A 26,077-nucleotide genomic window follows, 5' to 3' on the forward strand; every position below is an offset into this window, starting at 1 on the left:
TATGGTGAGTGGAATATTTAGATTCCAAGACTGAATGTCTGTCAATTAAAATCTACTTTCAAGGATATCATTTAAAAGCAAAACATTATTTGAGTAATGCTCTTTTGCCTTGAGATTACCGATAACGTTTTTGTCACTGAGAGCTCTTCATCGTTTAAAAACACTGCATCTGATTCATGTACTGTAATTGTATTTTCCCTACCATTACATTTGGGTATAAATACCACTGTCATTCATGTCTCCTTTCCTAATCAGATTTCATTTGGATTAGAGTGCATATTATGTAATTAGATACATTTCTAGTTTTTCTAATTGAATTTAATGCCATTTTTTGATTGAAAGTTTGACTGAAAGACATATGATTTTTGAATCAATCTATTCAATATTCAGGTATAATAGGATTTGAGTACTTAACTTATTGAACCCATAGAAAATGTTGAAGGTTGTTAGCATTATGGAAGATAGACGCAATTCCGATCAAATCAAGCATTTCAATATGAAAATTTTTAATGAACATGGGAAAGTTGTTATCTGATATGGGAATGGAAATCTATTAGCTGTGACATAGTTCAAGTTTTGACAGCTATTTAGCGGGAGTTAATGTCCCATGGTCCATTTACCTAACTGGTGATAAGAGATACTCCAAACTGTATGTAAACACAGCCATTAAACTCCGTTAAAGCTGGAACATCATGTCGAAGACTATCTGCAATCTGTATAGGCTGGATAATGTTTTTTATTTTTTTCCTTTTTTTTAGCTTACTGTTTCAATGTTTCAATTTTCAAGCCATCTGTCATGAATCTAGTTCTATTATGATATATTATTATTAAAGCTGGTTTGAAATACTTTTTAAGAGAATTGTAGGGGTCTATAATAAGAAATAAATCCAAAGATGTTTGATTTGTGGTAACTTAAAAGGACCATTTTTAAAATACCCTCAGCATGAGATAATGTATCATAAAAAACAAATGTATCACACAGATGTTACTGTTTAATTATGCATGTTAGTTTATGGATATATCCACTTTATAATAGATACTTCTATGACCATTATTGTTTATCTAATAATACTATCTCATTTTTTCTGGTTATAAAGTTATGGTAAATGTCCTGCTTTTCCAGACCTTAAATAACTTCTAGGAGCAGACTGACATTTAGATAAGAATAAACGGCCTATTAATCGTCATTGATTCATTGTGGATGACTGCAAAATTTTCTCAAGCTTTATCTATCGTCCAAATCGATATCACAAAGAGTTTTGTTGATTCATTTATTTATCAGACATCAAGTTCTTCTTAATAGTCTCTTTATTACTTCCCATCAGCCTATAGTCCTTTTTATTACTTGACCTCATCCTAAACTTTAATATGTCATGTTTGGTTTTCCTGATTTGGTTTTTCTAGACAGTTATACAAATTACTTCCATTGACGAAAATTGTTTATTGTCCACCAAAAGAAAGGGAAAAAACATTTAATTTACAATCAATACGATAAAAGGACGTCTTGTCTTCTTGTGATATCTATGAGATGATTATATTAATACAATACATTTTATCAAATTGCCATCTGTCATGCAACATTTAAATGCAGTATAAAGCGATATTGGAACTAAATACCCATGAACAAGATTGAATCTAACATAGTATTCATACATACATGCAAAGGAAATCACACTTGTAACTCATAGCCAGAAAGACATCACTGCTATGGACTGCACTGCAGATCGCAATGTATCAGTTCAACTATTGCGTGTTTGCATTTTTTATGAAATCTCCATGCTATGAAGCCATTGAAATACAGACATCAGTATTAATACGCATGCTATTTATTTCATCTTGAGCACTTAATTAGAATTTGGCATGTATTAAATTCCAGGAAATATGTTTTGTAATTGATCCTGCTATCGCCTACCAAAGTATTATCATCATATGTCATTTGATTCAGCAAGTTTTTACTATGTCAATTTAAATGTAATGGGAATTTCTGGTTTGATTCAGATTTTATTTTACACAGCTGTCAAGTCGTAAACAATTTTTTCAAATAGGGTAATTTATTTTCTATATTTGGAACTCGATAAGTACAGGAGAACTGTGTTTTATTCAAATGTTTGAGGTCTTTCCCTCAGCTCTCTTAGTTATTTACTTGTGCACGTTTGAGGGTTTCTTATTGTTAAAGATGTAAGATTTCAAAGCTTGATCTTTCTAACATGTTCTGGCGATTTATTTACTCGGCTGATAAATGATAACTTTCTTGATCAGTAGAAAGTGGACCCCATGATGTCCAGCAACATCACATTTCATTGATATAATAAACATTTGCTGTGAATTTCTGGTAAAAATGATGATTGCCAGAACTGTGAAGAAAGAGAAAAGAGGAATTACTTGTGTATACATTTAGGAGCCTGGTAGATATTGGCAAGCTGATGCCCAAAAGGAATGGGAAAGCAGAAGTATGTGTAAGGTTTTTTAAACACGAAATGTCAGACTGGGCGTATAATTTCTATTCATAGGATGCACTTGGATGAGCCACAGACTCCCATTACAGACTCATAGTAGTAAAGGTCATTGCTATTGATACCTAGAAATACTCTGTATTTTATACAGGCACGTGTCCAAAACTCTGAAAGAGGAACTAAACATGCATCGGTCTCCTGTCATTTACGAATGGGTGTAGTCATCTGTAATAATGTAATTTACCGTAAATGACTTTAGTTGTTTTTATTTAAATCACTGGGTAATCTGACAATGTTTGTAAACTATCAACTGATCAGCTTTGATGTAGTGCACAAGAACAGTCACACTGTTATATCACCGTCATGAAATTAAAATTTGGGTTTGAGAAAGGGAGATACCGTGTTAAATATACCAGTCGAGTCCTGTCCTACATTTAGGTAATTATGTGTAACAGACATTTATCTTCCATTTATTACTAGCAAAATGAATGGTTAAGGATATGTAACATTAAGACATTAGCTTGATACCAGGGTTGGGGTCAATTACATTGCAATGTAATTAATTACAATTACTTGTTCAAAACCCAATTACAATTACAATTACTCAGTTTTGTAAATGTAATTAATTACAATTACAATTACATTCAAAAAGTAATTAATTACAATTACACATTACATTTTCTTAATATGTTTATTTTTAATAACTTATACACAATTGTATAGTCATATAATGAAGCATTTATACATATATATGTCACTATCAGTAAATTTTGATAGAACGCGTGCTTCACATAAACCGCAAGTTACAATTGAGTATTGGTAGGGTGTATTAGTTTTACACGTACATTTTTATTGGACCTAGGTCCAATAAAAATAGGTCCAATAAAAATATACATTTAAAACTTTTCATACACTGATGATGATAAAATGCAATTCAAAAATATGAATACATGGTACCGTAACAGGTATTCATATTTTTTAATTGTATTTTATCATCATCAGAGTTTGGAAATTATCATCAGACAGTCTGTTTCTGTCTGGTCGATATTGCCAGCAACACTAAACAATCTCTCTACTGGAGCTGAAGTGGCTGGTATAGCTACATGTAAGTACTTGCTAGCTAAAATAGACAAATTTGGAAATCTGCAAGAATTATCTTTCCAGAACTTTAATGGGTCACAACATTTATCTGTGCAATATTCACCAATGTACCCGTGTAGATGTCTACTTCATTGGATTTAAGACCTGAGTTGTGTCTCTTTCGTGAGGGTGTAGTGGGAAGAAAACTGAAAAAGTCTTCTGTTTTAATTTTCTTGGCAGGGGGCGGTTGAAGACTAATCTGAGCTATCATCTATATTTTTGCCTTCATTAGATATGCTTATTAGGTGACCAACAGACAACGGACAAAAGCCCCCCCCGGACAAAAGCCCCTTAGGACATAAGCCCCTGACAAAAGCCCCTTGGACAAAAGCCCCTCCATACTAATGGAATAGAGGACAAAACCCCTTCATTTTCAAAAAAGATTAAATTCAAAAATATAAGAAAAAAAAATATTTGTACCATGTAAATAAGACACGATGTGATAATTTACTGTATTATTGGGATTTTATTAAAAATTTTGATAAATTGATTTAATGACATCACATATGTTACCTGTTTAAATTTCTATCTAGCCAAATACATGTCTTACATCTTAGTATTAGACATTAGTAAATATATATGTATATGTAATTGAAAAGTAATTGAAATGTAATTGTTAATTACACATTTTAGAATGTAATTAATAACAATTACAATTACATGTAATTGAAATATTTCTTAATTACAAATTACTTTCAAATACTTGAAAAAATGTAATTAATTGCAACCCCAACCCTGCTTGATACTTACTAGCACTTTTGACCTTCCTGTTGAATTTTGCTTGGTCATTTCCATCTAAGATATCGAGTGGACCATAGCGGTACATCCCGAATGCTGAAATTCAAACATGATTTTACTTGTACTAAAAAGTAAGGACACTAGTGTAATACTGCTTTCATCAGAATTATATTTTTGGTGACAATACATGTATGTGAATAAAATCTGCCAAAAATTAAATATTTAGTGATAAACATTTAAAAGTTTCATGTTTAGTACATAAATAAACTTAATGACGGAATGCAATGCTTTGTCACAAATGATTAAAATAAAGCACATACATCAAACAGCAAGGCAAATTTTTTTTTTCATTTCTTTACGAAATGAACAAATACAATTCTTCACCTTAAATTCAAATCTAAGAGTTCATACTGCTTAGTATGTGGCTTGAGTTTGATTATCAATTCAGTTAGAAATGGATAAAATGACTCGCTATATGGAGCATTTCTTCAATAATTCTCAAAATAGAAATAAATTGATGTAAATTGTTAATATAAAAAATAACACTGCAATGTAAAAATGTACAAATTAATATGAATGTACTTTTTATACAATGGAACATATACATTATATGCAATGTTGACAGCACACAGAAAAGGCGATTAGTGAAATCATATTTTAGAGCAAATATCTTGGCATGGAAACAATACATAAGGTTGCTTCTGTAGTATTTGCGCTTGTTACATGCATATTTGTTATTTTGATAACATTTAGATTTCAAACAGATGTTTAATGTTTGGTCAGTAGGAACGAACATGTCTCTGTATATATATCAAATCGCTCTCCTTGTGGTTGCTGTATTTCCCGTAAATAACGACCACTTTCTCCTCTCTACAGAGATTTTAAAGCTCATCTTATTTATTTCATAATTTATGACATTTCACATCGAAATATATAAGAACCACTACCTATTATGATATAACTAATATATTCTTTATTACTCTTCTCAGTAAATATTTGGCGAATTTGATGAATCTATATTGACATAGTATCGAATCCCATTTCAATAAGGTAGCATAGGGATGCGACTTTTGCTTTCATATCTATCGGTATTTTCGTTTTTAAAAAAAATTGCGGCTTACATTTTACTTACTGACTCGGTGAAAGAATGAATTTTCATTATCATCTTTTTGTCGTTAAAGTACCATTATTGTTTCGAATTTAATTGTTTGAAGTAAGATGTTATGCTTGGTAATCACAATGCTTCATAACTGATTTAAGTTTAGTTATCAACTTTTGTTCTTGGTTACTAATTTGTGAAACTAGATAATAATGCAATTTATGAGTAAAATCTTATACTGATATTTAATAAAAAGATTATAGTTTTCTTACCTTCAATGCATGCCAAAGCACACACGAATATTAGCAACAAAGTGAAATTCCTCATTTTTGGCGATATTGTTGAAATTCTGTTGCCTGCGAGATGGAACAGTGGAGACTTTTCCTCAGCAGGAGTAGCAGCGCTTCCTTTTAAGATGATGTCAATGTATGGCTGGGGTCATGTGACTGACAATGCCCAAGGCCAATGTGTCACCATCATCAACACCTTGCCTATTTACGTGGGCTAGTAATGATCATCTAGATCCAATATTGACGTATCCTTACAAAAGGCGCGAATAATTATTGGATGAAAATGCCACAGCACGTTTGTTGCTGATCTTATTCCTGATCATTAATGTAACTCTTTTATTCATGTTCAAACCAAGTAAAACTTATCTGGCATTAGTCTATTAGAGTTTCCTTATCAAATGTGATGATTATAAGAGTTCATTAAACAAATGATGGCTTTAAGATCAGTCATATAAGTAAAGAGTTTCAAACCAACCAGATGGGCATTATAGTATACCCATTGTATGACACGAAAAGGGAATATTGCTTATTATGCATTTTAACATACAATGTATTTAGGTTTTTAACACATGTACAGTGTATATAGAACTTAAAGGATTAATATGTACACCAGAGACCGTCCTCAGTGAAAATTTCTCGGGGACGATATTTTTGTGATTTCCTGGGACATTGCTCTGGTCCGTGGTCCGTGAAATATCTAAAAAATATCAATCATATATACCATGAAAGCCAAATCGCGAAAATTGAAAATCGTTAAAATTTAATTTCTTGTATTTTACATAAAATCGTGAAAATTTGATTAGCGTCAATCACCAGCTATACGACTGAAAAGCTCCAATAAATACCTACTCATTGAAATTCTTATGAACAATATGAACTGAAAAAGTTAAACTGGGCCAACTTGCAATGAAATTTTACGTATGAAATATTAGTGTCATATATAAAGAGAGTTGGGACATACTTCATATTTTACAGAATCTAGGATGGCGGATGATTATTAGAATAAATATTGCATTTTTATACCTGATAATAGACTGAAACATTATAGCACAAACATGGCTGTGCTTGCCCTTTATCCATGGATGTTTGAGCGGCCCGGCTGTCTCCTGCCGAGGTGAAATTTACTTGTGAAATTGCAGCTGTTGTCATACAGAATATCGTGTGATATCGTTTGGTGGTGTTGGAAATTCTATAAATTAGTCGACCAGTAATTAAGATAACAACATGCACATCCATACAACTAGTCATTGTATCTGTCATCGTATCTGTAAACGAATATACGTATATATTTTATATTGCTGTTTATCATGTTTACCCGGGCCATATAAGATATTAAAGACTACAGACGTACCTTTTATTTTAATAATATCAGCTATGTTCGTTCTAGAAATCATCAGTGATGTTGACTATGTTGACTGAGTTACTGTATAAATCATTACCAAGTCCGAGATTCAGATAGATAAAATTCATCAAGATAAAGACACTTAATTAGTAGACTTAACACTATGTAAATATCCATCATTTAAGGTTGACATATGACGAGACTTTGTATCCTTTGGTCATAGTTACTGAGAACATTAGGAAGAAATTACTCACCTCATTATCTCACAAAGCTAGCTTCCTTATGTGCAAATTGACGTATTTGCAGACCGCACGTGAATCGTCGCCAGAATCACTTATCATTGCAAAAGGTCTATTGTGATGTGACGTATTTGCTAGTTTAAACAATGTTTGCGGAACACTGTCTTTTAGTGTCGTAGCACGAGAACAAATGACACTAATTTTGAGCAAACAGTATGATGATTGTTGATGGGCGTCCTTGGGCGACGTATTGTTGATACAAGAACAATGTTCTCCGGTGATATTTTCACCCAAATGCAATGAACATGAAACGAGAACATTGTTCTCGGAACAAAATCCCACACCACCTCAAACTCAAAGCGGGAGCAAAAAGAACAAACAAGAACAAAAATGGCGGCAAAGTAAAGGTTAGCCTTTCGCTTCAATTTGACTTTCTTGTTTGTGGTCATGAAAAGTGATTATAAGATTAAAATACTGATGTAACGGTTAATTGTGAGTGTATATTATTTTAAGTAATAATATGTTCGATTTTTGACGAATTTCAATGATCTCTTCATATTTATATAACGTTACCGTACACGCTACGTGCTTCTAAATGCGAGAAACGCTGGCACGAGTGTCTGTATTAGGCATAACAATATTGTCTGGTCAGATTGTCTTTTTCAAATAAGTGATTTTTTTATTGAATATCGATTATTTTTAAATAATTAACGTTCAATATTAAAAGGTGTGGGTCTTTTCATAATTGTTATTTAAAAGTTCTCTCCAATTAGGTGTCATATTAAGAAAATCATCTATAAGTAGCTAATGTTTCCATCTTTCCTACTTCGGCCATCGCCATATTTGTTCTTAGGTTTTGTTCACGTTGTTTGGACTAGAATTCATGAGAATCTGTTCACGTTCGACCCTCGGGTAGGAAAAAAGTTGTCGCCCAAAGACACCCAATGATTTCACTTCTAGAAAATGGGCATACATGTATATAAGTTATATGTATGCCTATAGCAAAAATAATTTGCTTATACTGAATTATTATATATAATTAGAAACTTGGCCTGTAACGTTTTAACATTGGTTGTTCAAATAAATGAGTTTTGGAATCGGTCAATATTCAAAATTGCTCTTTTGCTTTCATTTAACAACATCCATCATATGTCACTAGTTCTTATATTCTCAGGAGAACGGTCATCATGTAGCCGTGGTTATTGCAATTGTATTGACAACACTCCTCGTGCGACACATAGTCGTTCAGACATTGGCTCAAATGAATCGCCTTGACGATGATCCTAATATGACACATTGTTGCATTGTCAGTGAGAAATATCCTAATTAGATGCTGGGTTACAATTTACAAAGTCATTGGTATCCTTTGGTGATGCTGATTATGCCATCAGGAAGCTAATTGAGCAGGTGCTTATTTCTATTGATTTGATAATATTGAAGGACACATACCAATTTTATCGAATCAGATACGTCTTGAGATGTGTATCTACAAACGATATCGTAAACCTTTAAACTCGACTAAATGTGTCCAAAAATATCGCATGTATTGTACCATTATTTACTTCTGACTAAGACAATACGATCGTATCTACGGTGAAGGCGAATGTTTAGTCAAAAGCACAGTTGTAGACGTTATAGTCAACAAGTTTGAATGCGTTTCTGGTGCATTCATGCTGACATTTTCCTTCACGGATATATTTCTTATACCAAGATAACATGTATTTTATTCAGCGTAAAAAGTCCCTAATTATCTTTTGTGTTTTCCCCCCAATGTTAATTTCCTCTTTGATGCAATGTACAAGTTTTATATAAGAGACCATTCTATTCAATAGTCACTCCTCCTCTAGAGATGATGCATTGTCTGTCTTGGGAACACTTCTGACTGTTGAGGGATAGACCTTACTGTCTGACCCGGATGTAAAGAAATCAAAATGATTTGTTCATTATATTGTTAAACAACTTATATGAATATGTGTACTACTAAGTATGTGTTCAACATTTTCATAAACGTTCCATCCCAAGTCAGTACAGTCTGCTAAAGCTACGGCTACGAAGGTAAGCCATTATTAGTATGTTAGCGCAATCATTAGTTACTATAGTAACGATAAATAGAAAATACAGTTACTGCTATATATTTCATGTCAAAATGTCGGTCACAAGAAGAAGCGTTTAACATGTTTAACCACTTAAAACACGCGTTTACACGTACATGTAAATTTGATAGATCATAATAATACTTCCGGGTTTGATGTCCTTTGATGTATGTGGTAAAGTGCACTATTTGAACAATGACTTGAAAACATCTTGATAGCTCTTCAAGCAAGTGCCACTGAAGTTGTTCTGGGGTATGGCTGAAGTATCCTCAAGTATCATTGATAACCGTGCTGTTCACTTGTAGTCACGGGTTATGAAGTAGCCAGTCCCTGTTCTGTTCATTAATAATGAAGCTTAGTATATGTAGACCTATTATACATTGTTTATATTTTACAGTGTCCTAAAACAATTATATATTTATTCTATATTACGTTGTACTTGATCAGTCTAAAACAGCAATCAATTCCATCACTTAAAAAATACCGCCATACAAATTAAATAAGATTATTATTTAGGTTTAAAGTAAAAGAAGTTAAAGTAGAATAATTTACACGTTACACTAATTGCCATTTGTAATATATCTGAGGGATTGTTTTCCATAGACCGAAACAATTGTACGTCAAGTATTATAACGTTGCACATAAAGACTTTTTACGGGATATTTTAAAAGCGGCACATTCATTAGTCAAACTGAATTATTGGATAAGATATCAATGCGCCACAACTCATCTTGTTTTATTGAAAAATTTCAAAAGTACTATCGCGGAAATTTCTGCCCAATTAGTACCTGAATGAGTAAAATAAATAAAATTTTAAGCATTATTCTCAATGTATTTTGGGTTTATGTTTATGAGAAGTCATAGACAAAAACGGACGGACAGCGAAATGAAAAAGGATGTTCGTCATTTTTTGTGTCTATGATTTCATAAACCCAAAGGATTCTGAGAATAATGCTTAATTAACCCATAGCTAATATGAAACATATATAAACTTGAATAAGTTGATGCTCCTAAAAATCCTCGTACCAAATCACGTTTCTAAGCCTTTGGGTTTGATGTTCAGAAATAATTTAGTTTCATTTTATAATAACCAACTACCCATAGAACCTATTGGATAGCTCCATTAAGGCCCCAAAGCTATTTTGTTATTTAAATGTGTGCCTGTGTTACTCTTGTTCACTTAATGAACTATACACAAAAACTACATAATATTGTATGTTATCTAAATGAAATGTGTGTGAATGGTAGATTTAGGGTCTGGTCCTGATACATGCTGTTAAAGCAAATACTGGAACTCGCAATATGTTGTACTTTACACCTTGACCATGTGATATTACGGTAGATACGATCTGAAATTGTTAAGTTTGTGTAGGACGATGCTAATTAATCAGATAACCTTTAATTGTTGACAGCCATGCTTTCACACCAGTAACTGTCATCAGTGTATGTGGTAATCCTCGTATGGTGGTCAGTGACGGGTTTAGGCTGTATTTGTAGAGTCCATTAGTCTCATAGGATACCTTGTACTAACAGGATTTTGTGACAGTGGGTATTTGTCCGCAGGGATAATGAAGATGTGGACCCATTAGTGTCGTTTACTTCATAGTCCTCTTAGGAATTCGACATTGGGCTTACACGATTATTAGATTGACAATATACTATTGAGACATACATTCATATTCAGTGTTAATCTTGATTTGATTTCTCTTTGAATGGCTTCTGTTGACCAGATAATTTTTCACTTTTGTCATTCGGTTATATAATGTCTTTAATGTTTATGATATAGACCATGGATTGACCCTCAGCAATCAAAGATGATGATTGACTTCAGTTCATGTTTTATCGTTACGTTTTGTATTAAATATCATTTCAGTTACAATACAAAAGTTTCTTTTAATAAGCCTATGTCAAATCATCAATAATATGTAAATATTTATTATGTAAACAAATTGTTTATTATGTAAACAAATTGTTTACTCGTTATAACGTCTGATTCACCATTTCACAGAAATTGTTTTAATATAGTTCAGGTCTATCAAAACAGAATGGCGTATTGAATATTGCTTAGCTTTACAAACGTGCCACAGAGGCACCCTGCTCTGGATCCTCTGTCAATCATTCATCAAAACATTTTCAGCTTTAATGGTATCGCTTTTTCTCATAAAAAGTATCTGGAACAAATTTAATGTGAAGACATTTCGAAAGCTGAAATTTATTATGCCTAAAAGGATTTGACTATAATGGGTAATTTGGACATTTTTTTCACATAAGATAAGATTTTATTCTGATTTGGTGATAATCATAATGTCCTCTTAATAAACATGTTAGATTATATTGAGCATAGAAAATACACACTTACGGTTTCCCACGGACATCGAACGTAATGTTTTTCGTTAAATCTTATTGCAAATGTGCATTTGTCTTTGAAAGTCAGTTACCATTTGATAGAACAAACCCATACGGTGCATTATGCTTAATCATCACTTAGCCTGTCTTTCTGTTTTCTGAATTTGAGATGTGTATTAGAAACCTCAGTGAAAGGGTTAATCGAACAGAGGTATTTTTTGTAATTAACTATAAGTAGTTCAACTTTTATTATAATGAACACTTTAAAACACATTAAATGAGTTTAATTATAGTTCTTAAAAAATGGATAATAAAGCAACATAGAGACGGACAGAAAAGTGTCTCCATATATAATGCTCGGTCAATCTCCGATAAATAGCTGTAATTTGATTCATTGATATGGATAAAGTGCAGTAGTTGAAGAACAGGGTTTATCAGTGTAAGATGGCAAATTGTTTTGCATCATATCCCCGAACAACCACTTATAGCCTGTCAATCATCAATTAACTCGTCACAGATCGGGTTAATGTCGACATAATATGATATACGGAACAATAAACACTACTTCTGTCAAGGTCACATAAAATGCATCAATACTGGCATGAATAAATATACAGCAATGCATTTAAGATATATAGCTTTAGTAATACGTGATGAATTGATTCACAAATAGTCATTATTCATTCAAAATGATAAGACTATAGTAACTGGTATATATCGTTCTCTGAGACTCTAAATTGATTTCACTTTCAGTAAAAGGACGTTTTAACAAGTGGTGGTCAGTTAAATATACAGTATCAACTTCCCCTAAAATATATGATTCTTCGTAAATGAAGTTTTTCTAATGTTCATACAAATGCGCCCGTTTATGAACACCAGCAATGCCTTTTAAAAATCTAATATGGATTCTTGATGGTCTCGTGAAATATTCTGTAACCATATGAAACATAAGTTCATTTTCATTATGTGCTCGTTTGCTTTTTTTCCATTGTTGCTGCTCGATTCCCGGAATGCGTGGTTCCATTATCCTGAAATTGTATCGATAGCTTTATTACGAATCAGAAATATTTGGTGTTTTGCCATCATTTTTTCGGGGAGCTATATATACTTTTGTAGTATTTTATATGATTATATAAAACAATTGTAAGCGGTGTGATCCGGATAGAGTGCACAGTGTACAATCTTGTTATTTCAGGTTTGGAGCATGGACAACATGATCTGTACCCAAACATTACTAAGGCACCAGGGTAGTGTCGCCTGCCTGGCTCAGTCTCGGGGCAGGATTTTCTCAGGTGCTGTGGACAGTACCGTCAAGGTGAGAGGTCTTACATTTCCGTGGGTACACTTATATTTATTTATCTGATCAGAAAATATGAAACACACACCCGACCAGAAACATCTGCTTTACTGTTGACCTAACTCAATCCATACTAAGAGGGCTTATGGTAAAACTTTCAACAAATGCATATACGCATGCAATTATGTTTAAGACAAAATTACTATCGCTTAAATTCTGCCTTTTAACACTCATCCGAGGAAATTACCTTTCTACATTTCAAAAATGTTTTTCCTTTTATTAAGTCACCTGAGACGAAGTCTCATGGTGACCTATTTTAATCGCCTTCTGTCCGTCGTCATCCGTCGTCCGTCGTCCGTCGTGCGACGATAAACAATTTACATTTCCGACTTCTCCAAAGCCACTGAATCAATTTCAATGAATTTTCGCATAAACCTTCTTAGGCATAAGGCCAATCAAAATTGTGAATTATGTGACCCCCGTCCCACAGGAGCTGTGGGAGAGGCCAAAATGGGTAAAATTGAATAAAATTTCAAAAATCTTCTTCTCCACTCACAGAGGTGGTAGAATCAAATACTCTTCATGGATCAAAGGGTTTTAAGGCCCTCTACAAAATTGTGAATTATATGATACTAGGGTCTCTGGTTTTAGCCTATTGAGGGGGTTAAGTTTACTATAGTTTATATAGGGAAACACATTTTTGAGCATTATTTGGTCATTTGTAATAGGAAATTCGTCAAACGTTGTAAGAATTATTCCTATGAAATGACCATTGAATCATATTAACAAATTTTCCATGACTGACCCCCAAGTGGCCTTAGGGGCGGGGCCGAAAGGGGTCAAATAAGTTAAAAAAAATTAACAACAAAAATACAAAACTTCAATTTTAATAGGAAATAAGCCAAACTGGGTTTAAATTATTAGCCTGAGATAGCATTTTCACATCTTATCAATATTGGTCCTAGCTGACCCCCAGGGGCGGGGCAAAAAGGGAACAAGAAGACTAAAATTTCAAAAATCTGTCTTCTAGATTCACAGACTTGATGGAATTGAATAATCTTCACAGATTAAAAAGTCGAATTTATAAAAACGCTGACTGACTTCAAGGACCTTATAGGCCAATATATAGTGTTTATATGTCCTTGTTTCATTCTGTATCAGAACCCAGGTGACCGTTAATGCCCATGGGTCATTTGTTATGGAATTTCATATTCCATATTAAGCAAGGGAGAAGGTTTGAAATAGTATTTATATAATATTATTAAACCTCATGTTTATAAAGTGTCTGTGATTAGTTGAAACACATCAGATGACAGGGAAATAAAACGTCGTATCGCCCTGGGGCGCGTGCCGCTATACGGTGACAGCCCGTCTTTCACACGGAGTTATCTTCCTTCCGATTGTACAACAGTGACGGACAAAGCATAAAATGTCATTTTTTACTCATCGCTATAAGTAATATTTAACCCAAAGTAGCAAATCGTGAATTTTCGGTATAATAAACAATTTATGTCCCCGTTGGCAGTGTGATATGAAGGTTTATTTACCCTCGGATATAATATTTCCTTTGAGCAAGCCCTCGGGACCTTCATATCACATTGCCACCGGGGCCATAAATGCATGTCTTTGAAACTGAAACAGATGCTTTCTTTGAAATTCTAGAAAAGTGAGTATTCGTTATTGGATATATAATACAAGGTACAACGCTACCTTCATTTGCTCCTGATACGGAATATGGGTAAAAGGGTTAAAGTGTTAACGTTGTTCATTTTAATTTTACCGATCGTCTGACTGGACATATCGGTACAAATGTACATTGTATACATGGGGTGTGCACTGTTTATGAAAGCTAATTTCAGTGTGAACGTACCTCTAGGCTGTTTATATACCTAGGACAAATTCATCATCATTTAAATTGGTTTGACCTTTACTGAATTTTGATATCTTACTAACATGTAAAATTTTGTTCACAGGTATGGCAATAGGAGAGTGCGATATACCCGGAATTCAAATCACCTGCTTACAAACCACGAGACCAAATCTACATCAAACATATTTTACTGAAAGTTGATAGATGCTGAACAATTTTATACTGAATTTCTTATTGCATACAACTTTATTTCAAAAGTTTTAAAATGAACTACTTTTTATTGTTATTTATATACATATAAAATGAAATAATAAAAAAAATATTAAATCTGATTAGGAATCAGACTTTTACTTTACTGAGGCTGTATGGGGCTGTACAGGTGATCCCTTTGCTGTACACGAAGAAACTGAACTATTCTCTAGCTTTTATTCCTTATAACAACTGCCTTTCTCTTTCCTTCTGTGTGTTTATTTTTCTTTCTTCTTCGTGCCATCGCTTCTAATGTAAATCTGTTTGACGATAAAGCCCGGTATAAGAAGGTCCTTAAATGTCTCTGTTTATTTCCTAGGTATGTATAGACCATGTAACATTAGAAATAGCACGGATGTTGTTTACCTCCATAGAATGAAAGTATAGACTTAAAGTGAAACATAGATGCCCTCCATAGAATTAAAGTGAAACCTATACCACAGTAAAGTTTTGATGTAATTTCGATTTTATTCACAGAACGAGCAAGTTCAAGAATACCAAGACCGGTGTTATTTTGGAACGTCGCCATAATTCATTTCACTGTATAATGTCTCTTTTTCTCTTGTGAAGTCAAAGGAAAACCTAGTTTGAAGTTAACACCAGTTTAAAACATTTGATTGGAAGTTTTCTCTCTTAAATAACTCAACAGTAACTGATATCGGACATAATATCAAGTAGGTCAAGAGACAGAAACGTCTAAATAACTGACTGAAGCCAGGTAAGATAGCCCAACCATAGTTCTAATCTTGTAGAAAAAAAATTCAATATATAATCTAACAACTGAAATTGAATTAACTTTTGATTTTGATCTTGACTCCATCAAAACAAGAAAACAATCAAATTTAATGAAGGTTTATTTATATGGATGGGATTCATATTCTTTCTGTACAATTTGTAGTCATGTAATCAAATTATCAAATTTTCTTAATTGATTTCCCTCCCCTTAATTTCCAGAGTAAAATCCAAAAATAAAGAAAGAAAACAGGTAAGTTTTATGCATTATAGTACTAGTGCATGTGTTAAATTGCGCAGATGATTTAATACTGGTAGATTAAATACTGATGAATAGAAAGTACATGTATACATATAAATGCAGCATTATCTAAAACTGGTTAGTATGACAATCTTAGTATCATTTTATCTACCAAAATATAGACTGAATATAATGTTATTCTTTGGTATCGTTTATTCAACACTTATATGGCAAATACATGTAATATCAGAATTAAGTTAAAGCTATACCAATGTGTGTCTTATAACCAAGAAGTACAAAGATGTAATAAAGGTAATAAGCATGCATGTTTGTTTATTTATGCCAAGATACATGTACGTACCTGAAAGGTAGGACTTGACACACCCCGGGAAGCTCCTTGTGAGATGGCAGAGTCATATTTATCAGTTTCTTCATACACCATGCATGAACAGAAAGGTTGGAATAAATATATGACAATAACATTAGTAAAAATTCTATAAAATAACAAAATGATACACATTTAGACAGTCAATACATGTATACAATGAAACATTAAATCAGGGTTGTTATCTATTAATAAAATACCATGTTGATGATTGTCATATTTCTACAATACACAAAGGAAATCCATTTAGTCTATTTAGATATAAGCCCAAATTATTTCTCATATTAAAGTTTATTATACTTACTTAATTTATCTTACATTTTCTGCTTTAGATATACAAGTATGGACTCTCCAACAGTTTCTAGAATATTAAAATTCCTAAAAATTTTCATTAAAATTTGGCTTGATTATTATTGTCTGTAGACATGTCCATCTAAATTCCATACTATTGGCATGGGGTACTTATGCTTCCAATCATTCGATATAAATTGTATAGTTGTTGGGGTTTTGTTTGTTTTACAAATGATGTGATGTTTCAAAATTGTCCCATGCTGCTACACCATATGTACCTGTTAATGTTGTTGGAGTAACTAAGGGGGGATCAGAACTCAGTTAGGTGTTTTTTGATAAATTAACATCACTAATTGATGTAGTTAGTCCGAAGCTTGTGTGTATTGATTTTAAAGTCTCAACTCATGATCATATACAAATTTATGTAATGGTTTTACATTTGTTTTTATGCTTGATGTCAATAATGGCTTACCAACTGAACTGGTTATGGTGGTTATAGGTGAAAGACTATTGGCGGTGCCGAATGTTGTCTCAACATAATTCTGAAATTATCAATACAATTAAAGATAAAAACATTACGTATACATACAAATACAAATAACAATCAAAACGATGACTACACTAAATATATATTTAAATAAAATAATGTTATATGTATACTTTTCATTAGATCTTTTTTCACAATAAGCAGTGCTGGTCGTGCTTCTGATTGTGATAACCAATGATTCACTTGGCAGTCATTTGGTACACATCCTGTTCTATTTTTCCTGGTCATGATAGTTTTTTCCTGGAAATAGCTTAAAAGTCTATTTTTTCCAATACTTACATTATCTATGGATCTGTTTGGATCGGGGCCCTCGTTAAACACATTGTAACTGGCCATTCTATTTATGACGAGTCTTCTAGATCACATCTCGTAACGTTTGTAAACATTCCAAACTTTTCCCTACTTTTTCTTTAAAACCGGAAGTAACAAAACTCACCGAAGAACGATAACTCTAGATCTCCAAGATGTTCTCAAGTATTTGTAGGTATCGCACAAGTAATATTTACTAGTGCACTGACTGATAATATTTAGATATATAAATCCTGCTTATGGCAACTGCTATTAATAGATATATTTAAATTACGTATATGTCAATTTTTAATGCACGTTAAGTTGTATAAATATCTGAGTGTTACAAAAAATGTAGTGCACTGATAATATTTAGATTATGGCAATTGCTATTAGACTAATAGATATATTTAAAGTATGTGTCAATTTTTAATGCACGTTAGATAGGTACGTTTGATGGGATCCCGTGTCATCTGGAAAATCCTGCTGATATTACTTCTTTGACCCTGACTGTAGTCTAATATACATGTAAATAAATCGCAAAGCGGCCGGTCAGATTTTTGTGTTTTATCTCCATAACATAACTTATATTCTATTCAAAATATAGTCATACATATCTACTTCAATTTTCTTTACACTGTATATGCAAAGAGAGAGAGAGAGAGAACTGCAATAAGTTTTGGAAATTACAAATTCATAAATTGTGGGAATTATTTAACAGGCAATCAGACGAGAGAATGAAAATGTACATTATTGTATGCGTTAGCCAACTTGAACAACATTTATTTATTTTTGTAATTACATTACACATGTACAATATTAATTGTACATGTCATAACTGATATATATCAAATATATTTGTAAACTATGTATATGTTTACGTATCTCATCTTAGACACCGTTACATATTCGTGTAATTAGCTGACAGTAGCTAATTCGTGTAATTAGCTGAGAGTAGCTACATGTAATGATGGTTAGGTCACGTGACACGACAGTGGTCACACGTTAAATTACCTCTGGTGAAATATTGCTAATATATGGTGCTAAAGTGGCTTAAATTTGCTAAAAAAATGACTGGTGGAAGAAGAGGTTGTCGAACGAGAGGAGGAAGTAGCGGTAGAGGTGCTTTGAACAGTTCTAGAGCAGGGAAATGTGTTTTTTTCTGTACAAGGCCAGGACACATCCAGCGACGAAGATCAAAATGGCCACGACGAGTTCGTCAAGGTCACCTCCAAACGGCAACGGCACAGTACAGGGGGCAGTAAAGTGGACACTGGTCTGGACTTATCAAAGTTTGAATCTATGTCTGTAGATGAGAAACTGAGTGTTATGATGGGAAAGCTGATGAAGCTCGATGGTATTGAAGTCGCCCTGAACAAGGTCAGTAAACAAGTTGATATAGCCGTAGAGGACATTGAAAGCATACAGGAAAATATTGATAGTTTAGAAGACAGAATGAAATATCTGGAATATAGAGCAATTGATTTGGAGGCAAGAAGTCGTCGCAACAATTTGTTGTTTTACGGTATTCCGTATTCAGCAGGTGAAAGGGGCATAGATGTTGTTAAAAACTTTATTAAAACAAAGCTGAATATCAGTGAAGGTGAAGACATGTTTAGCCATTGAGCTTACAACGGTGTTAATTTACATAATTACATACAAAGAGCACATCGTGTAGGGAATCCCAGCCGAGCACGTGGAGAAAATGATGGACAGGTTAAACCACGCCCATTAATCGCGGGTTTCCGTGACTATATCGACACTGAAAAAATTATGTCTGAAGTGAAATGCCTCAAAGATACAAGTTTCGGGATTGGTAGAGACTACCCAAAGGAAGTTCAAACCGCGCGTAAGAAACTGCTGAAGGACCTAAGGACGGCAAGAAGGAATAATGAAGACGCAAAGATAGTTTTTTCCAGCTAAGCTGATCGTGAAGGGCAAGGTAGTCAAGGACGCGTTACCTGAATGGGACAAAATTCTACAGAGACGGGCGTCTACTGATTGGTCCGGAAGGCAGCGAAGCGAGCCAATGGAAGCGGCAAGGGGCGGAGACTCGGACAGTGACTAGGTTAGCGAAGGTTGCACGTGCACGTACGCGGGTAAGGACAGCATTAGACTTGTTTACCTGAACTGTCAAGGGTTAGTTACTAAAAGAAGTAACAAACTGAACAGCGATTTCTTTAAAAAAACTTATTGATGTTAATGACATTCTTTTGTTTACCGAGACGTGGACGTCTCCATTGCGGGATATTGAGGTTGAAAATTTTACATGTTTTCCCTTGCATAGAACTGAATAAGTCCGCTAAACCTGCCTATATTATTAGGCTTTTTTAATTTTTTTTTTTTGCCTAATATATAGTCAGCTCGCGGTACCTCTTAAAAATGTGAAATCGTAGGCCAGATTTGGCCTACACTACGTCAGCGGTATATTTCTAATATATCGTCCATGCAATGCCGGGAAAACATACACATACCTATATATTGGGATCTTATGTACTCCACTGCCCCCATGTTACATCCCATTTATGAAATTAAACAACTCTGCACAATGAAATACTTCCGAGACCCTTCTATTTCACACACATTTGTAATGGCCGCCGTATACACATTAAGTAGAGCAAACGTCAGCCAATCAACTTCGCTTCCGGTTTTATTTTAAAAAAACCACGTGTAGTTGAAAGATAAACACAATTCAACTGTGTATATATGCTACCAGGCGCGGATCCAAGGGGGGGGGGGGCGGACCCGGCGTACGCCCCCCTAAAATAGGAGAGAAAAAAAAGAAAAGGGATAAAGAAGGGGAAAAGAAAGAGGGGAAGGAAGGAAAAGAAGGAAGAAAGAGAAAAAAACAGGGAGAAAGGAAAAGGGGAATAGCTCAAGAGTGAGAATTAGACAGAAAGCTCCGTTTCCTACCTTTACCGTTTGATGTTATCATTTTAAAATCTAAATGTATTCGACTTTGTGGTACATACATGCATGAACATACTTGTATCCAGGCACAATTTAATAATTATATTTTTTTTTTCGTGTAAGTTAAGGTTTTATCTCCATCGCTTAAAAGGTACAATGTAAATCCCTTCAAGTATTTACTTTTTCCTAAAAAAACGATAAAATCCCAATATATTAGATAAATTATTGTCATTAATATTCAATATTGACAGGTTATATCTCGATATCCTTAGCAATAAAAGAAAAGGGGGGGGGGTGGGTGGAAGGAATTGTAGATGGCCATGAGTCTTCGCTGGTTGACTATATGTCATGCCCTTCGTTCTTCAGGTTGTAAATGATATATTACACATTTTTGAATCAGCATTAAAGTCCTGTATTAAATCCGACTATCAATTCACAAATGTGTGCGTACTTTCAAAACGCCAGTTACAAGATCACTATTGACGTCGAATGCTTCTAGAAGCCTTTTATTTGTCCTAAGAAAATGTGTGTAAAGAAAAAAGTGGAAAATCAAACCAAATAGAGAACCAAATGCGACAGAAAATGAGAGCTTCTAGGGTTCTGGGTGCACCCCATGGCCAGATGCCTTCCTTTTTTTATCCCCCGCCCAACGAAGTTGGCGGGGGATATACAAATGGGTTCCGTCCGTCCGTCCGTCCGTCTGTCCGTCCGTCCGTCCGTACGAATGGTTTCCGGAGCATAACTCTAAAACCAGTAGAGATATTTCCACGAAACTTCATACACACATTGGTCGTATGGTCTAGTAGTGCCTTTTGCTATTTTAAGGTTTTCACGTTTTGTACTTTTTTCTGTAACCATAGAAACATTGCTGAAAATAGCAGATTTTTGTACCAGGTTCGTTTCCGGAGCATAACTCTAAAACCAGAAGAGATATTTCCACGAAACTTCATAGACACATTTGTCTTATGGTCTAGTTGTGCCTTTTGCTATTTTAAAGTTTTCACTTTTTGTTACTTTTTTCTGTAACCATGGAAACATTGCTGAAAATGGCAGATTTTTGTGTAAGAATCGTTTCCGGAGCACAACTCTAAAACCAGCAGAGATATTTCCATGAAACTTCATAGACACATTGTTCTTATGGTCTAGTAGTGCCTTTTGCTATTTTTAGGTTTTCACTTTTTGTGCTTTTTTTCTGTAACCATAGAAACATTGCTGAAAATATCATATTTTTGTAGTAGGTTCATTTCCGGAGCATAACTCTAAAACCAGCAGAGATATTTCCACGAAACTTCATAGACACTTTCTTTTTATGGTCTAGTAGTACCTTTTGCTATTTTCATTTTTTGCACTTTTTCCGTTACCATGGAAACATTGCTGAAAATATCATGGTAAATGGTAAATGTTACTTTGCAAAACTCCACCCATCTTTGTGTATATAGTCTAATATAAATTAATGTCAAGGCTGTATACCTGATTCAACAATTGCAGCCCCACTCTACTTGAATTATACTCCATCTTTCTTTAGCTCAACTTCCTTTTTCCTGTTTTTTTTTCATACACATAAGTCTCTACAATCAAACTTACTTCAGCTTTGATATCTCCATTGGCGGGGGATCTGAATGACTATGTCCTTGTGTATCAACAAAAACACATCTTAACGATAATGTTATAAGATAGGACAAACGATGTTAAAAAAATTAATGCACATGACAAAAGGCTCCCTATTAGAAAACAAGATGATAGTAATGATTCCTGGCAGCGTCTGGCCATAGACAAGACCACTAGCCTTCTTTTCTTTCATTGTCCAATACACGAATCATGAATATTGTGTATGTTAGGGAAAATGAATTATCTAATCTGACAGATAATGTATAAAAGTAAAAGTTTATATCGTTAAAAAAGTTCACATACATTTTTATTAGTCCTATAAAAACCTTCAATAGGCGATCCCTAGCTGCAATATTGTAGCTCAAAAGACTTTTAGACTGAAAATGGTGTCTTCTTTAGAGCTACAATTGTTCCCTATTACTGCTAAAGGAGCAAAGTAATGATGATGCAAACCATTATAAAACGTTTGTTTTACATTTTATCGTACTTGTTTGATATAGCTTACCTACTAGGCAATAAAACCGAACTACATAAAATATCAAATTCTCATCGAGGCATTATTTTGTTTACATTATACATATGAAGGTCTTTCAGAAGGGAATTTATACGGCAAGTTCACAAAATGTGATTTTGACGTCTTGTGAGCGGTACGGTAGATAGTAAGCATGGTATTCATGTTTGTTTTGGACAAAAATAATATGTAAATGCATTTATATGCATAAAATAATCGGAAACCTTCAAAAAGTATGAAAAACTGTTCCCGGGTGAACTCCACTACGATACATAGGGACCAATTCGTACCCGGCCTAAAGGCATAGTAGGCTGGGTACGTACATATATATTCGTTCTAGGCGGCCCCCAGACCCCCATCCTTTTCTTTGCTTCGTGCCTCTATATAAATATTCAGATTTTAGGCAGTGCAATTCTGTAACTTTATAGGCAGCCCCCAGACCCCCACCCTTCTTCGCTTTATGTCCATATAAATATTAAGATTTTGATATTGCAATTCTGTAAGTAAAAAAAATTAAATCAAAACTTCAAATAAAAAATATGACACGAAAACCATAAATAAACATCCTTAAATGGCTTCAATTATTTTCTGGAAAATGTGCTCATGAAATCCTCAGAATGCAGGATTTTACACCATTTATTCGAGAGCTTCTGGGGGCCTAGGCGGCCCCAGACCCCTCGCCTGATTTGCTTGGTCCCACGCCCCCTCTAACATCAAAACCTGAATCCGCCCCTGTTAGCATGTATATGCAACGTGAATATCGCGAAAGTGATGCGGTACCAGCAATAGTCGTGTTCAATTTGAATATTTGACAACATGTTGTGTATATCGACCATAATTTCACTATAAAAACTCTAACTGGCTAGCATTTTGTTTATCTTTCAACTACACGTGGTTTTTTAAAAATAAAACCGGAAGCGAAGTTGATTGGCTGACGTTTGCTCTACTTAATGTGTATACGGCGGCCATTACAAATGTGTGAAATAGAAGGGTCTCGGAAGTATTTCATTGTGCAGAGTTGTTTAATTTCATAAATGGGATGTAACATGGGGGCAGTGGAGTACATAAGATCCCAATATATAGGTATGTGTATGTTTTCCCGGCATTGCATGGACGATATATTAGAAATATACCGCTGACGTAGCGTAGGCCAAATCTGGCCATCGATTTCACATTTTTAAGAGGTACCGCGAGCTGACTTTATATTAGGCAAAAAAAAAAAAAAAAATAAAATAAAAAAAAATAAAAAAAAAAAAGCCTAATAATATAGGCAGGTTTAGCGGACTAAGAACTGAATATGTTTAAAATACTAAAAGAGACTCTGGTGGCCTTATTGTATATGTAAGAGATACAATCTCACAGGGTATCAAAATTGTTAACAAGGATTCTGATGATATTATCATTATGCAACTTTCAAAAGATTACTTTGGTTTTGAGAGAGATATTTTCCTATGTTTATGTTACGTACTGCCAAGGATTTATAAGTGAGCCTGTTAATTCTGGTAGAAGAGCGCTGACGAATGCGGATACTCTTGACCGATTAAACGATCATTATTTAAATATATTGAATAATAATGTAGATCCCATAGATTTTATAGTTGTAGGTGACATGAATGCTAGGACTAGCAAGTGTCAAGATTACATAGAAGTTGACGAAAATGAATTATGTTCCTTTGAGTGAAGATTACATTACAGATATAAATATACCTCGTCACTCATTAGATATAGCTAGTACGAATGAAAACGGTCACAAACTCATTGATATCTGTAAAAGGTCAGGGTTAAGGATTTTGAATGGTAGAATTGGAAACGACGCTGGAATTGGCAATTATACTTGTATAAATGAGCGAGGAAAAAGTCTAGTTGATTATGTGTTGTCAACACAGAGTATTTTCCCTTTGTTTACTAATTTTCAGGTTGGCCAACCAAACATATACAGTGATCATGTGACTATTTCGTTCTCGTTACAAACTGATACCGAAAATGTGAGCACTCTGCAGTCAAATGAAATGTATTCAAAATATTACAAATGGAAACCGGAAATGTGTGACGCGTATATTCAAAATTTGCTTGGCGAGGATTGTCAACTACTGTTGTCCGAAATGACAACTTTAATTGAAAATGTCGGAGTAGAAACCAGTAACTTAAATAAAGCTGTTGAAAAATTTAATGAAGCTCTGTGTAAAGCAGCGGATCCAATTATGTCAAAAGTCAGTCGAGTTAGGTCGCACGGTGAGGTCATAAGTACAGGTAATAGCAGGAAGTATACTATTCCCTGGTATAGTAAAAAGTGTGAGGAAATCAGGTCAGTATTTTTTGAAAAATTAAATCTATACAGGAGAGAGAGTACTAATGAGAATCGAGTTAACATGGTGAAAGCAAGAAACGAGTTTAAAAAGGAAGCAAGGAAATGTCGTTTAAGTTACGACGCTGATAAAACTTCAAAATTAGTGAATTTTAGAACTAGCAATCCCAAAAAATATTGGTCATTGTTAAAAGAGTCATCATCTGCAAATAACAATATCAACATTGATGCCGACAAGTTTGCGAATTTTTTCAGTTCAATTAATAATCCGGACGACCCTTTTTTTACACCCGACGAAGATGTAGTAAATTATGTTGATAGGTACGAAAATAGTGAATTGCAAGTAATGTTTAATGAACTAAATCAAAACATAGACCAAAAGGAAATCACAGATGCTTTAAGTCGGCTTAAAAACGGGAAAAGTGCAGGGCCTGATTTGGTGATAAACGAGTTTTTGAGTAGAGGGCGCAACATACTTACCCCATACCTCGAAGCGTTATTCAATGCTATTTTTAGAAAGGGGGAATTCCCCACTATTTGGTCAGAGAGTTACGTGATACCCATTCATAAAAAGGGAAGCAAATCAGATGTTCGTAATTATAGAGGTGTTACTTTATTAAGTGTGGTTGGTAAGCTTTTTACGAAAATTTTGAATAATAGGTTAACTACCTGGGCCGAAAAATACAGTGTTTATGTAGAAGCCCAGGCCGGTTTTAGAGCTGGTCATAGTACGATTGATAACATTTTTATTTTACATGGCCTAATATCATGTTTTATTAATAATAGAGAAACTTTGTATTGTACTTTTATTGATTTTTCGAAGGCCTTTGATTATGTTGTGAGGGAAAACTTATGGTTAAAGTTATTGAAATTGGGAATTCGAGGTAAGATGCTTGATATTGTCAAGTCAATGTATCAATCAGTTAAAGCTAGGGTGAAAGTTAATAATGAACTTTCTGATGAGTACGAATGTGTAACCGGGGTAAAACAAGGGGAAAGTTTGTCCCCATTTCTTTTTGCAATGTATGTAAATGATCTTGAAGAAGAGCTGATTTTAAAAGGCTTTGAAGGGGTGTCAATAATTTTTTTGAAATTATTTATAT

General features: G+C 34.0%; 1 protein-coding gene and 1 long non-coding RNA gene across 2 annotated transcripts in view; one reads left to right on the forward strand and one right to left on the reverse strand.

Moving 5' to 3' along the window:
- The window catches only part of LOC138322970 (E3 ubiquitin-protein ligase TRAF7-like), a 45,602-nt gene extending 30,363 nt beyond the window's left edge, over nucleotides 1–15,239 (forward strand). Inside the window, exons 18-19 of the mRNA XM_069267248.1 lie at nucleotides 12,936–13,055; nucleotides 15,011–15,239. Coding sequence (XP_069123349.1) covers nucleotides 12,936–13,055; nucleotides 15,011–15,022 — 132 coding nt within the window. The 3' untranslated portion in view covers nucleotides 15,023–15,239. The remainder of the gene's footprint in view (nucleotides 1–12,935; nucleotides 13,056–15,010) is intronic.
- Nucleotides 15,240–16,425: 1,186 nt separating this feature from the next.
- On the reverse strand, nucleotides 16,426–17,790 carry LOC138324510 (uncharacterized). Its single transcript, XR_011208635.1, has 3 exons — nucleotides 17,632–17,790; nucleotides 17,278–17,347; nucleotides 16,426–16,558 (listed from the first exon to the last, which is right to left on the reverse strand). It is a non-coding gene; the product is annotated as an uncharacterized lncRNA (long non-coding RNA).
- Nucleotides 17,791–26,077: the final 8,287 nt, after the last annotated feature.

Source organism: Argopecten irradians, chromosome 5 (assembly GCF_041381155.1).
Source record: "Argopecten irradians isolate NY chromosome 5, Ai_NY, whole genome shotgun sequence".
In the NCBI taxonomy this organism is placed as follows: domain Eukaryota; kingdom Metazoa; phylum Mollusca; class Bivalvia; order Pectinida; family Pectinidae; genus Argopecten; species Argopecten irradians.